The sequence below is a fragment of the Podarcis pityusensis genome (genome assembly GCF_964106645.2).
Source record: "Podarcis pityusensis genome assembly, chromosome: 8".
In the NCBI taxonomy this organism is placed as follows: Eukaryota; Metazoa; Chordata; class Lepidosauria; order Squamata; family Lacertidae; genus Podarcis; species Podarcis pityusensis.
Genome location: NC_138033.1, coordinates 65,661,466 through 65,673,864, shown reverse-complemented (window position 1 = coordinate 65,673,864; position 12,399 = coordinate 65,661,466). Strand labels below are relative to the sequence as shown.

The following is a 12,399-nucleotide window of genomic DNA, read 5'->3' as shown; positions in this document are numbered from 1 at the left end:
ATGAGCAAATTAAGTTAATTTGGATACGGAGAATATATTAAAAATAAGGGGGAAAAAGGGGGAAGGAAGAAAAGCTTCAAAATGTCAAAATGATTGTAAAATTAGTGAAATGTATAAACTTGAAAAGTATAAATAATTATTTCAAGAGAAAACTGGAGCACAACACCCCTGCAATGTAGTCCACGTTCTTCATTTACTACTTTCGCAAGTGAGTGAGCATCCATATGATAGGCCACTGCTAATATTGCAGGTGCTGATATCTTCAAAGAAAATTCCCTTTAAATTGACCCTCAGCTCCTGCTCACAGCCTCCACCGCCCCTCTCCTCTTTTCCTGTCTCTTGGTTTATTCCAGAGTTCTTCCTCTGTTTACCACGGAGGTGACGAAGGCTAGAGCGACGCGACTCCGCGCCCATAGAAAACCATGTCCTAGAACTGGCCCTCGCCCACCCACCTAGCTTATACCCGCTTCGGCCTCTCTAGGACGTTCTTCAGTCGTGTATGTATGGAGAGGCTGCGCTTTGTTCCGGTCAAGGCCGGAAGTAGGCTGCTGGCGGGCGTTGCCGTGGAAACGCGGCGCTGTTTACCACCGAGGAGGACCGGACCTGCGGCGAGGGAGCGAGAAGGGCTGCTGGATGGAGCCGCTGCGAGGTGAGAGGGCGGGCGAAGGCCTGGCGCGGGGCTCCCCTTGCCTTACCTGACGCGACCGGGTCGGGCCCCGCCACCCGCCCTTTCTCGCCTCGGGAGCGGGGGGCCTCGGCCTCCTCCGCGAGGAGCCCCACAACAGGCCTCCTCACTATCGCTAGGTGGTGGGAGAGACCGAGCATGCGCGCGTATGAGATACTTGGTTACATGACACCAGCCTTTACCAATTCGGTGCCCTCTTGAAGTTTTGGACTACAACTCCCATCTGCGCTGGTGAGCGTTGTGGTCCAAAAGTTCTTCCGGGAGGTTACCGGGTTGGCAAAGCCTGAGTGGCGAACGTGCATAGAAACTCACGCACACACGGTATTAGGGCAGTTGCACGCCTTACATTTAAAAGCGCATGACTTTACCTTGGAGAATATCGGGAAAGGTAGTTTCCCCAGTACAGAACTACAGTTCCCAGCACCCCCTAGCAAACTACAGTTCCCAGGATTCTTTCAGGGAAGCCACGTGCTTTAAATGTGAGTTGGGTGTGCTTTTAAAAGTATGGCATGGATTTGGTCTTATACTTATTTGGCCCGTTCTCATCTGTGGATTAAAAAATATATTAAGTTGCTCACTTAGTAAATCATGTTTACATTTTCACTTTTCTTTTTTGCTCAGTTTTCATTGGTCACATTTTTTTTCCTGATATAGTGTAGGATTTTCCTTGTGCGTATGTGTGTGTGTTTGTAGTTTTTATGTGCCATGTTTGTTTTGATGCTGAATTTTATTTATTTTGCAACATTTATATATTGCTTCGTTGAAATTAAGCCTAAAAATAATGCTCTGTTTAGTTGCTACTTACATTGCATAGAATGTGGCAGCTTTTCTGGAAGGTTGTTTGTATTTGTGTTTGTTTACTGTGGTGTGCAATATGTATGTGAGCCTCCTGTTCTAATGGCTGTGTTGTTTGGGATTGTTATACTGTATATTTTAATTATTTGATGTTTTATATTTTAATGTTTGTTTATCTGGTTTTATGTATGTGTATTTAAAATATAATGTGAGTATATTTTTATCAAAATATTTTTATTCTGCACTTTATTTTCCAGTAACAGGGAACATGGCCAACAACTATCCACTTAAAACCATGCAAAAACAGCACACAATAAAATGGTATTATTAGCATAATGAAAAAGTGTCAGCATCAGGAAGGACATGGAATGAAAAAGAGTGGGATTAAGTATTTAGGCCAAAGGGGCCCAATGGCACAGATATGTTTTTCAGAGGGCATGAAAGTGTCATTAGTGATGGGGCCAGCTGGGGCTGAGAACTCTGAAGCTCAGGCACCCACCCAATAGAGAAGCCCCTGACACCCTTCTACCTACTCATCAACTACAAGTTGGATGGTGCTGGGGCATGGATTGGGGCCTCTGCCAAAGATCTGAGTGGGAAGAAGTGATCCTTCAAGTATGCTGGTCACAAACTGGGTAGTGCTTTGCAATTATAATCAGCATTTTTAATTGGAGATGTAAACAAACCGGGAGATAGTAAAATGGTGCAACAGTGAAGTCACATAGAGAGTGTTGGACTAATCCAGTTTAGCTGTGTCAATGGCAAGTGGATCAGCCTTCTCCAGGAAGAGCACAGCTGGCATACCAGCCAACACTGCAAAATGCATTCCTGGCCAAGCTGCCGTTTGGGTGATGAAGAGCAGTGTTGGGTCTAGGAGAACTTTCAAGAGGTGAACCTGTTTTTTCCAAGGATAGTGACCAAAACAGGCAATTCACCTAATCCCCAGACAGTTCTTGCTGACCAGCAGCACTTTCAAGGTGGTATATAGAAGTATTTCAATTAAACTATACACACACACACACACACACTAGCAGGAAACGTATAAAAACCCTAAACCTGTCACAGATTGTTGAGAGCACCAATACACATTTTTACCTAGAAGAGCCAAAAACGTTTTTTTTTATTTGATGCTGGTTGAATAGGGAATTCCATAGATGAGGTGCCAATGCTAAAAAGGCCACACCACTGGTAGCCACCGTCTCCTCCGTGGCAGGCAAAAAGGGAAGGTAAATAGAGCAAGGCATCAGATGAGGACCTTAACAGGGAATCTGTGACCTTCTCTGGATGCTGCTGGACTTCAGTTCCTTTCATACATCACCATTGGCTATGTTGGCTGGGCCTGATGGGAGCTGGAGTCTAGTAACATCTGGAAGGACACAAGTTCCCCACCTCTGGATTAGTTGCTCAGTGGCCAGAAGTTCCTTTTAGCATGAGCGACAACTATGGCCATTCCTGAACTGGAAGAGCATGACTACAGTAGTTCAGGCACTGGTGACTTCAAGATTGGATTACTGTAATGTACTCTGTAGGGTTTCACTTGCACTTTATCTGGAAACTGCAGCTAGTGCAGAAAGTTGCCGCACGGTTGCTGACAGGAATGAGACCCTGTCAGCATATAACACCTCTGCTCAGAGATCTGCACTGGCTGCACATTTGCTACTGGCTGGAATTCAGTGTGTTACTGTTAGTATATAAATCCCATAACAACTTGGGACCAGTTTACTTGAAGGGATTGCCTTTCCCCCTATATGCTCACTCGGCTGCTTCAGTCTGTGGAACTGGCTCTTACTAGTGCCCCATAAGACCTGTTCTGCACCTGTAAGAAATCATTCTTTTCGCTGGCAGCACATTTGAAGCTGCCTGCCTATTGACATCAGGCAGGTGCCTTCCCTGTATTGTGCTTAAAACATTTCTGTTTAGGAAAGCCTATCCAGACATGCAGAAGTTATGTGTATTCTTTCTCCTTTTAGCTACTGTTGATTTAAATTAATCTTTTGAGTCCTTTACATACTTGCTTTAACAGCTTTTACGAAGCATTTTAACATACCGGTAACCATTTAGAGGTTTGGGGTTTCTTTTACATTCAAGTGGTATATAAATGTTGTCGAATGAATAGGTTTAAAAGTCTGCCTCACATTCGTTTTGAAACAGCAAATATTTGTTTATAAAGGTCGAACTGAGATGGTATTCAGATGGATTCTAGGAGTGTAAAACTGAATGGGAGAACTCACTTTTAATCCTCATCTGTATGCTCTTTTCTTTTGGACTGAGATTAGATGTAGCTTGGACTCCTGTTTGTATGTGTTTTCTCCATGACATGGCACATAAAACGCTTTGTATTAATTGTGCTGCCTTGGTGTTTATATCTGTTGCTTGGCATATCAAGCTTAATACACAAACACACCTACTCTTTTTACTCTACATCCCCACTCCAAGACAGCAGTAGATGATTGTCTTGGTGAGCCTGGCCTCTGCGGCCAGCTGGTGGTTCCTACACCTTTCATTGTAACCAAAGTCAATGGGCCCTTTCCCCTATTATATATAGCTGGCAGATATGGGTGCATGCTGTGCCATTGTCAGTTGGAACAAGGCAGCAGCAGTGCCCCAGACTTGGCCACAAGAGCGGAGTTCATCATTTGCTACAGAATCTTTCCCCATTTTGTGGATGTGAGAAAACAAGAAGGCATAAGGTGAAAAAGAGCTTTGTTTTCTTTGTCCAGTTTTGTGAAAGCAGCAGGATTGGCAATTACTCTTTGGACTAACAGTTTTTGGGGTGAACTTGAGATGCTCTGGATGGTAAGGCAGCTTCAAAATAGGTTTAATTTCAAAGGGCTGTAGCTATCTAAGTCCTAATCAGAGTAGATCCATTGAAAGTGATTGACCTAAGTTATTCAAGTCCATTATTTTCAGTGGTTGTGCTCTGAGCAGATACGATACAACCCAAAATGTGTACACATATTCAACTTGTATATCCTGCCTGCTACTTTGGAAGTTCAAGGCAGTTTGTGAAAAGTCAATTTTAAAACTTTTAAATGTCATACACAGTAAAAAGAAATTCATAAATAAAAACTGTTAAATTAGCATTAAAAATAGCCTGAAGTAGCATTTCATGAAAATTAGTGTTTATTAAAAGGCTGAGCCATTATTTAAAGTCTTAGCTGAAGCTCTGTTAAGAGGACACTAGGGCCACAGCCCTGGAGATGTCTTCTTCAAAGGCAGCTGATATTTAGAGACAGTGAAGGGCTGTAAATTTGAATGGCCCTCATCTCAGATTTGTTGTTTTCAGGATGGGTACCCAAAATTTGGGGAGAGCACTTTTCCTTGAAGGTTTCTGCTAGTGACTAGGAAGCCTACATGATCAGTCTCCTTCTGACTCCAAAGAGCTGATTCCTACCTTTCAAAACCCTGCAATCCCTATCCCCAGCATGCATCACAAAACACTTTCATTCCCAAGTTTCCCTCCAGACTCAGATCCATAATGGAAATCCTCTACTCTGACTGCCATCTTTTAAGGAGGTACATACCAGAATTCTGGTAATGTATTGGGGAGGAGCGCAAACTGTATCACTCTGTGGTACAGTCTCTTTAGGTGGGGAACCTCAGGCCCAAGGGCCAGATGTGCCCACTCAGTCCTTTTTATTTGGCCCTTGGGAGTCTCCCCAAGCCACACACACCCTCCCCTGCCACACCTCTCACTGCCACTACTTTGCAGCCTCCATGAGTGTTTTTGTCTGACTGGAATGTGTCCTTGAAGTCTGGCAATGTTTTTTGATGGCCTGGATGGATGATCGTATGAGGGGTGTGTGAGTCTGTGTTGAAATTAGCAACCTGGACAAAGGTAAAATTCACATGCATCAATTTGCCTACTTTTCCTCTGGCTCTGCCCAGTGCTGGCATCCTGCCCCCAGAAGTTTGCCTAGAAGGGAATGTGTTTCTCAGGCTGACAAAGGTTTTCCTATTCCTGATTTAGAGAGGTCCTCATCTCTCTCAGTGTTTTTTGCCAGAAGGAATAAAAAAGAAAAGCAACTCTTCTCTCAGCTTACTTTTCAATTGACATCTCAAAGTGCCTTGACTTTTAAGGTGGGAGTATTTGTATTGCTGCTTTCCCTTGTAAGCTTGCACTGAATGTGGTGCTTAAAGTGTTCTCTTGTATATTTATGCGGTTGTGGTATATTTTTACTTTAGTTTAGCATTGCTGATAGTGTTGTTTGGAAAGTTGTCTAAATAGATGTAAATAAACAGATGGGCACAAATTATGCTGCTGTTAATGTATAAAGGGAAGAAATGTGTCTCCCCTGCTGGGGATGTCCATCCCTGTAGTTCGACAACCGTTAACTTTTGTGCTTTAAAAGAAAAGTCTTTGGTTGTAGAGCAGCAACCTTTAGTCAGGTAAAACCTTTTAAAATTGTCTTAAGAAGCATTCCTCTTGAATTATTTTTAACATAAGCATTACAGGTAGCAGACGCACCCTTCCATCTCACACAGGAGGAAGACGGTACCTTTTGGGAGTGACACATCGATGCATCATTTAAGCAACACCTGGTTCCTTGATTTAAACACACAAGTGTCTCTTTTTCTTCACAACCTTTGTTTTAGATATGCAAATTTGATGCGTCAGTTTTTAAACTATATCTACATGTCACCTTCCTACCCAAGTATTCAAGGTGGTTTAAAATGTTAAAGAATGCTCAGGAAACATAAAACAGAAGAAATCACATACCGTATTTTTCGCCTTATAGGACGCACTTTTTCCCCTCCAAAAATGAAGGGGAAATGTGTGTGTGTCCTATGGGGCGAATGCAGGCTTTCGCTGAAGCCTGGAGAGTGAGAGGCGTCGGTGCGCACGACCCCTCTCACTCTCCACGCTTCAGGAAGCTATCCGCAAGCCTTGGGAGCCCGGCGAGAGCACCCGCCGGGCTCGCAAGTCTTGCGGGCAGCAACCTGCAGCCAGAAGCACGGAGTGCACTCCGGAGCGTGCCCCGTGCTTCGCGCAAATGTCCGCAAGCCTTGTGAGCCCGGCAGGAGTTCCCGCTGGGCTCGCAAGTCTTGCGGGCAACAGCCTATTCTGGGGACGGGGGAAGCTCGGGCTTCCCCCACCCCCAGCCCCGCAAGCAAGCTCCGGGAGCGATGGCGAGGTTGCGCAACCTCACCATCGCTCCTGGACCCGTTCTGGGGTTGGGGGAAGCTCAGGCCTCCCCTGCCCCCAGCCCCGCAAACCCTGAGGCTAAAAACGAAGCCAGGACAGCTAGCGGGATCCATCCCGCTCGCTGTCATGGCTTCTTTGCTCTTTGGGGCTCGGGGGGGGGGAATAAATTTTTTTTCTTTATTCCCCCCCCCAAAAGTGCCTCCTATGGGCCGGTGCGCCCTATAGGGCGAAAAATACGATAATAGGAAACGGCATGGACATAGCCAGGAATTTTTTTTGGGGGGCAGGCCTTTTGTTGGGGGGGCAGAACCTCAGTTTGCTTTGTATTTTTATTGATTTTGAGTTGCCCTTCCCTGCCTCTCCGCCCCCCTTGTCTACACCCATGGGAAAGGGGGAAGAGGTGGTGAGGGAAGAGGATTAGCAGCAAATTCAATGTACCAACTCTTTTTTAAAAATTAGTTTTTATTAAAGATTTTCTTGTGTAAACAGAACAAACAAACAAGGAAAAGTACATATAGCGTCTCCACTTTCAATTCACAGAGACTTTGTGATGTGCAGTGGAATTGCATAAAATAAGTCCAGGAGGCTGCTAAGCTGCTGGGGTCTCTCGCTCTAATGCAGTCATGAGGAATAATGTCAATCAAGAGGGAGGTGGCACTCTTTTCTTTTCCTTGCTTAAGCCAGAATGTCAAAATTCAGCCTGGCGTTAGGCATGTTTATGGCCTGTGATCTCACTGGGTGTAATGCTGAGCTGGACTGCATGCAGCCACTCTGTCTTTGTAGATGAGTCAAAGTATTCTTTGGGCTCTCAGCCACCAACAGCAACAGCTGATGGAATGAGGGCTAGGTACAGAGGGCACTCCCCCCAGCCCAGCATCTGCCTTCGGCTGCCTTCAGTGTGCATTAAGAATCTGTACCTGTTTTTCATTGCAGAGACCCTCTATTTTTAAGAGGTTTAATTCAATAAAAGCTATACCTATTGGGTTTCTGCCTGTCGTGAGCTTCTAGAAGCACGGGGCCCTGCTGGAAATGGGCAGCTCCAATACTTGCCTTGGCCTCTAGAGGACGATGAACAGATTTCTCACAGAGAGAAATGTCATCTCCGCCCTTCTTTTCTCTTGCTTGGTTTCAGGGTTGAAAATCTGCAACTCCCTGGAGGTGCAGGCGGAGATCCTCTCAGACTGACTGGCCTGTTTGATCCTCTGGAGCTTTTGAGCCGTCAGTCCTTTTGAGCCGATGGAGCATCTTCTGCATGTGAGTGTTTTGGTTTGCCCAAACATGACCTTCAACGACAAAGCTTTAACTGGCTCCTGAAATATCCTGGGATGCTTTTGCTGATGTCTTTTAATTCTGAGGTGTTCTGGCCCTGAGGCAGCTGCAGAATAAACCTGATGTCAATCTGTGCACAACATAAGCCTTTCAGTTTCCTTTTTTCGTAACCTATTTGCTTGCAAAGTTGAGCAGGCATAATAGGGCTGCAGAAACAAGCACACAGCAAGGCAGCGCTACACTTAGGTGCCATCATAATGCCTGCCTGGGCAAAGTCTTGTCCCCTGGACCTTCCACATGACAGTGGCTGTCATGTTCAAGCAGTCTTCACTAAAATATTCTAGCATTCTGTTCCCACAGTGCCCAGCCAGGGAAGCCCACGGGGTGGACGGGAGAGCCACAACCCTTTTGCTTCTATTCCAAGTCAGCCTCCTGAAACTAATGCCTGAATAAGTGTAACTGACATAATTTCCCCCTTTACCCTTCCTCATGTCACATTCAGGGCTCCCGGGTTTTGGGAAGGAGGTGCCAGGAGAACATTTAGGGAGCTAGCCTAGTCCCCCTAGTCCACTGACTGCACTCCACTGGAGGAGTTGATAGATTAGTGCTGTCCTTCCGGTGTAAAGTGGCAGGCTCATATGAATTCCTGTCAGCCCAGGTTGCTGCAAGCCGGGTGGTGCCTGGCCCTTTCTGACTTTTGTTTCCCCAGGTCTCCTGAAAAGCAATGGCTGCTGCCTCGCACCTGAACATCTCATCCTCTGAACGGAAGACCTCCTTTGGCATTGCGAAGCCTCCCATCTGGCAGCCGCACTCCCTCAGCATGCATGTCACCCGGCCAAAATCTGCAAAGGGGCGCACGAGATCCAACTTGAATTACTCCCACAGCATAGAAGCCTACTCCTACCAGGTGCCATCGTCTCCTCAGCCATTAGCTCCCTGCGAAGATGCTGCAAGTGGCCGAAAGACCTTATCGACCCAGCAGCTGTACCAGCCTGTTCAGGTGTTCCCTGCTGAAATCCCAGATCTCCTCCAGCAGGTCCCTATGAGAACTTCCTCCTCCTTAAACAAGTACAGAGTGCTCCCATCCATCAGCAGGAAAGAACTGCGGAAGGGTGCCGTGGAGATGATGTCTGAGCAGGCTGGTCAGCTCCAAGGGAGTCCCCAACCAGAAGAGAAAGAGCAAGGCTTCAAAGAGCTTCTTCCCCTGGTGGGGAAAGCCTCCACCGATATCATGGCAAAACACAAAGGGGGCGGTGGAGAATACGCTCAGAATCCACCTCCTCTTCTGGAGACAAAGCCCCGAAGTAAAACAAGGGAAGGGGCCCATCCCGTGCTGAATTTGGAAGAGCCCAGCGAGAAGGAGCCGAGGTTGCTTCTCGCCATCAGGTCTCCTTCAGGTCACAGATTTGAGCGTCACTTCAGGCCGACGGACAGCTTGAAAACCGTCCTTACAGTGGCGGAGCAAAAGAACTCGGTCGTGTACAGACGCTGCAGCATTGAAACAGTGGAAGTGCCTCGGAGGACCTTCGCAGACCTCACCAAGTCCTTGCAAGAGTGCGGGATCCCTCACAAGTCAGTGTTGTGTATCCTGCAGGAGTCGCAAGAGGGGGAGCTGTAAGTGTCCAGAGGCTGTTCTTTGCATTAAATGCCATTGGAGAGTGGATCTCTAGATCCAGCTGACGCCTTTTCTCTGGTGTAGCACTCCCCCCGCCCCGCCCACAAGCTCTTCCCTGTGCAGGACCATTTTGTTTCTTAAGCTTTGCATTGAAGCTTTGCATTGAAAACCCCACCCACCCCCTCTCGCAGCTTCCCATATTCCCCATTGCATTTTGTAGGTTTGCTGAGTTGTTTTCAAAATGGCCTGTTCTCCAGGGAAGTCTTACAATCCTGATTCCTTTATTCCAGTGGAAGGGATTGGTTTGTGATATTTGTTTGGCTCCAGGAATATATCCTTTCCCCACACCAATGTGAGTTTTAAGATGAGTGGACGGGGAAAGATGGATATAAATAGCTGGCCCCCCAGGAATGTCTCTTGCACAAATTCCATTTAACGATGTTGTCATCAGTTTGCAAAACTTCTTTTCAGCAGGGGTTGTGCAGGAGAAGGTTCTGGTGATTGTGACCAATTCTTCTCTCCACCCCGCCCCTCCCCCAAGCTCTTCCAGTCAAGATCCAAATAGTTTTTTGCTTTGATGGAAGTGCAACTGACCCCAACACTTGCTCTCTCTTGTCCATGGAAAAAGCCAAGATTTATGACAGCTGCATTAGTTCAGCCTACCAGAGTTTGTTGCTGTATTGTTAATCAGATGTTCCTTTCACAAGATTATGGCACAAATTAGACTGGAAAGATCCCATCTAAGTGGGCTTACCCAGTGCAAATTTGAATGTTGAGTGTTGTTTGGTAACAGGTAACAGAACCTTTTCTTTTTTGAAACAAAAATGAGTTAATTGCAAACGTGTGTCGATTTCAGTATTCTGTTATCAATCGAGTTTTGCTTGGGGATGAGCAAGGGGCTTTTCCTGAAAGCTGCTTTCTCATTATTATTTTTTAAAAAATGAATCTTAACCTGTTTGTGTTTATCAAAATGCCATTTATATTCTTTTTTAAAAATCTGTGTTTGAATGTTTTTAAAAAAGCTTTCTGTTCACATGCAGGATTTGAAATCTTAGTATTATTGAGAGGTTGGGGTGGGTTAAGCTCTAAGTACACAGCTTGCCAAAACATTCTGCTTCCGAGTGTTAATTCCTCTTTATCCAATCTCACTTTTGCCTTGCCGAGATGGCCAAATGAACCTTGGAGGTTGGTAGGAAATTGACCTTCGCTTTGATGGCAGCTGCTAAAAGTTAGGCCAGGGCCTGCATCACTTTGACACAAATGAGGATTGGGCAGAGTGGGGCAGACATTCCTCACCTCTTTGCTCTAACTCAAGAACAGCCAGCTTGGGGCCTTCCAGTTGCTGCTGGACTCCAGTTCCCATCATCCCTGACTATTGGCCTTGCTGGCTGGGGCTGATGAAAGGTGGAATTCAGCAGCAGCTATAGGGCCACCACAGTGGCCATCTCTAATCTCACATCCTTACAGGCGAGACTAGTAGAGTGCCCAGCCTTGCTTCCTCTCTTTGCAAAGTGGCCTGCCTTCCGCTTGCTTTTCCCGCTTCTGAAACGCGTGTGGGTCCTTTAGGAAACAGAGATGCCGACAACAGCAAGGTGGAATGGGGTGACGTCGTGTCAATACCCCCAAAGTGTGACACGTATGGCAGAAAGAGGTGAAAGAATGCAGGGCATCCTGGGCCATCAGCATAAGACACCTGGGTGACAGGCAGCAATGCCATCTCTGGACAAGATATTAGCCTGCAGTCACAAGGCAAGGCCTGATCCTGAGAGCCCACATTCACCTTCCTGATTCATGTAGCAGGGTCAAGAATGATGGGGGAAACTTCCTGTTCTACCTAGCAGGGGTTATAGTGCAGAGAGACAAGGAAGAGTGTTGTATGAGCAGCCTGGTTTGCTCCAAGTTTGCTTGATCAGCGGCACCATGGGTGTGGGGCACAAAATGTGTTTTCTTCACCCAAGGGGAGCAGTGGCAGTGGTCTTGCTTAGAAGTCATTCCAGCTTAGGGTCAGTGTCTACATGGCATAGGTTCAAGCGGCGAAGGTTCCCTTGGACTGCATCGTTTGCCTCCCCATGCACTCAGTAAATCATCTCTGGGAGGCTACTGGTCTAATTCCCAATTCCATCTTTGTCTCATAGGAGAGTATAGTCAAACCCTGTCTCCAGCCCGAGAAGGCAGTTCAGAAAGACTTCACCACTTGATTCTGCTCCATATATGAAACTGTCACCTACGTGACAGCACTATTCCATATATAGGCAGATGACCTCTGGGCTGTGTGAACAAATGCTGACTTTGGTTTCTGATTTTGGAGGGGGGGAGCCCTCTCAGGGTAGAGGGGAGCCGAATATTTTCAGAATTACAGCGACAAGGACCACTGAAAGGGGCCTGGAATCTGATGGCCTGAAAGCTTGTTTCCCCCATGGGAACAGTAGAAAAAAAAACACCTGGAAAATGTCAAGGGGGATAAACAACCAAGGCTTAAAGCAATGGAAGAGTTTCCTGGATGGAGGGTGGGAAAGTATGCTTTTTGCACTTCAGTATAATTTGAATATATGTTGTGTGTGCTGTTAGATACAATAAATATATTCTGGGTGTACTGGACTAGTTTTGTCCAGGCAAGTGTTCATTTTGAGTGCCTAATTTTTTAGTGCTGCAAGATCAACAATTTGGAACACACACACACATACACGATACTTGGGTGGGTAACTGAGCAGGCACCAAAGGTCTCCACCCCACTTTTATAGTTTCTATCCCACTTTCCTTCTTGACAGAAGGTCAAGGTGGCTAATGGTAAGCACATTGGACCAGTTCAAGAGGTGTCTTCATCAAAGATCTTGTGCTTAACAGCAACCATCCCAATTCCCCTGAGCTCAAAGGTAACACAGCCATCTT

At 46.2% G+C, this 12,399-nt stretch overlaps 1 protein-coding gene across 1 annotated transcript; it reads left to right on the top strand.

Moving 5' to 3' along the window:
- Positions 1-346: 346 nt before the first annotated feature.
- On the top strand, positions 347-12,133 carry UBXN10 (UBX domain protein 10). Its single transcript, XM_081017209.1, has 3 exons — positions 347-649; positions 7,759-7,880; positions 8,605-12,133. Exon 3 carries the CDS (start codon positions 8,620-8,622, stop codon positions 9,511-9,513), a length of 894 nt encoding a protein of 297 aa, XP_080873335.1. The 5' UTR covers positions 347-649; positions 7,759-7,880; positions 8,605-8,619; the 3' UTR covers positions 9,514-12,133.
- The last annotated feature ends 266 nt before the right edge of the window (positions 12,134-12,399 follow it).

Excerpts from the sequence above, each read along its gene's own strand:
- UBXN10 (XM_081017209.1), top strand. The coding sequence starts at position 8,620 with ATGGCTGCTGCCTCGCACCTGAACATCTCATCCTCTGAACGGAAGACC.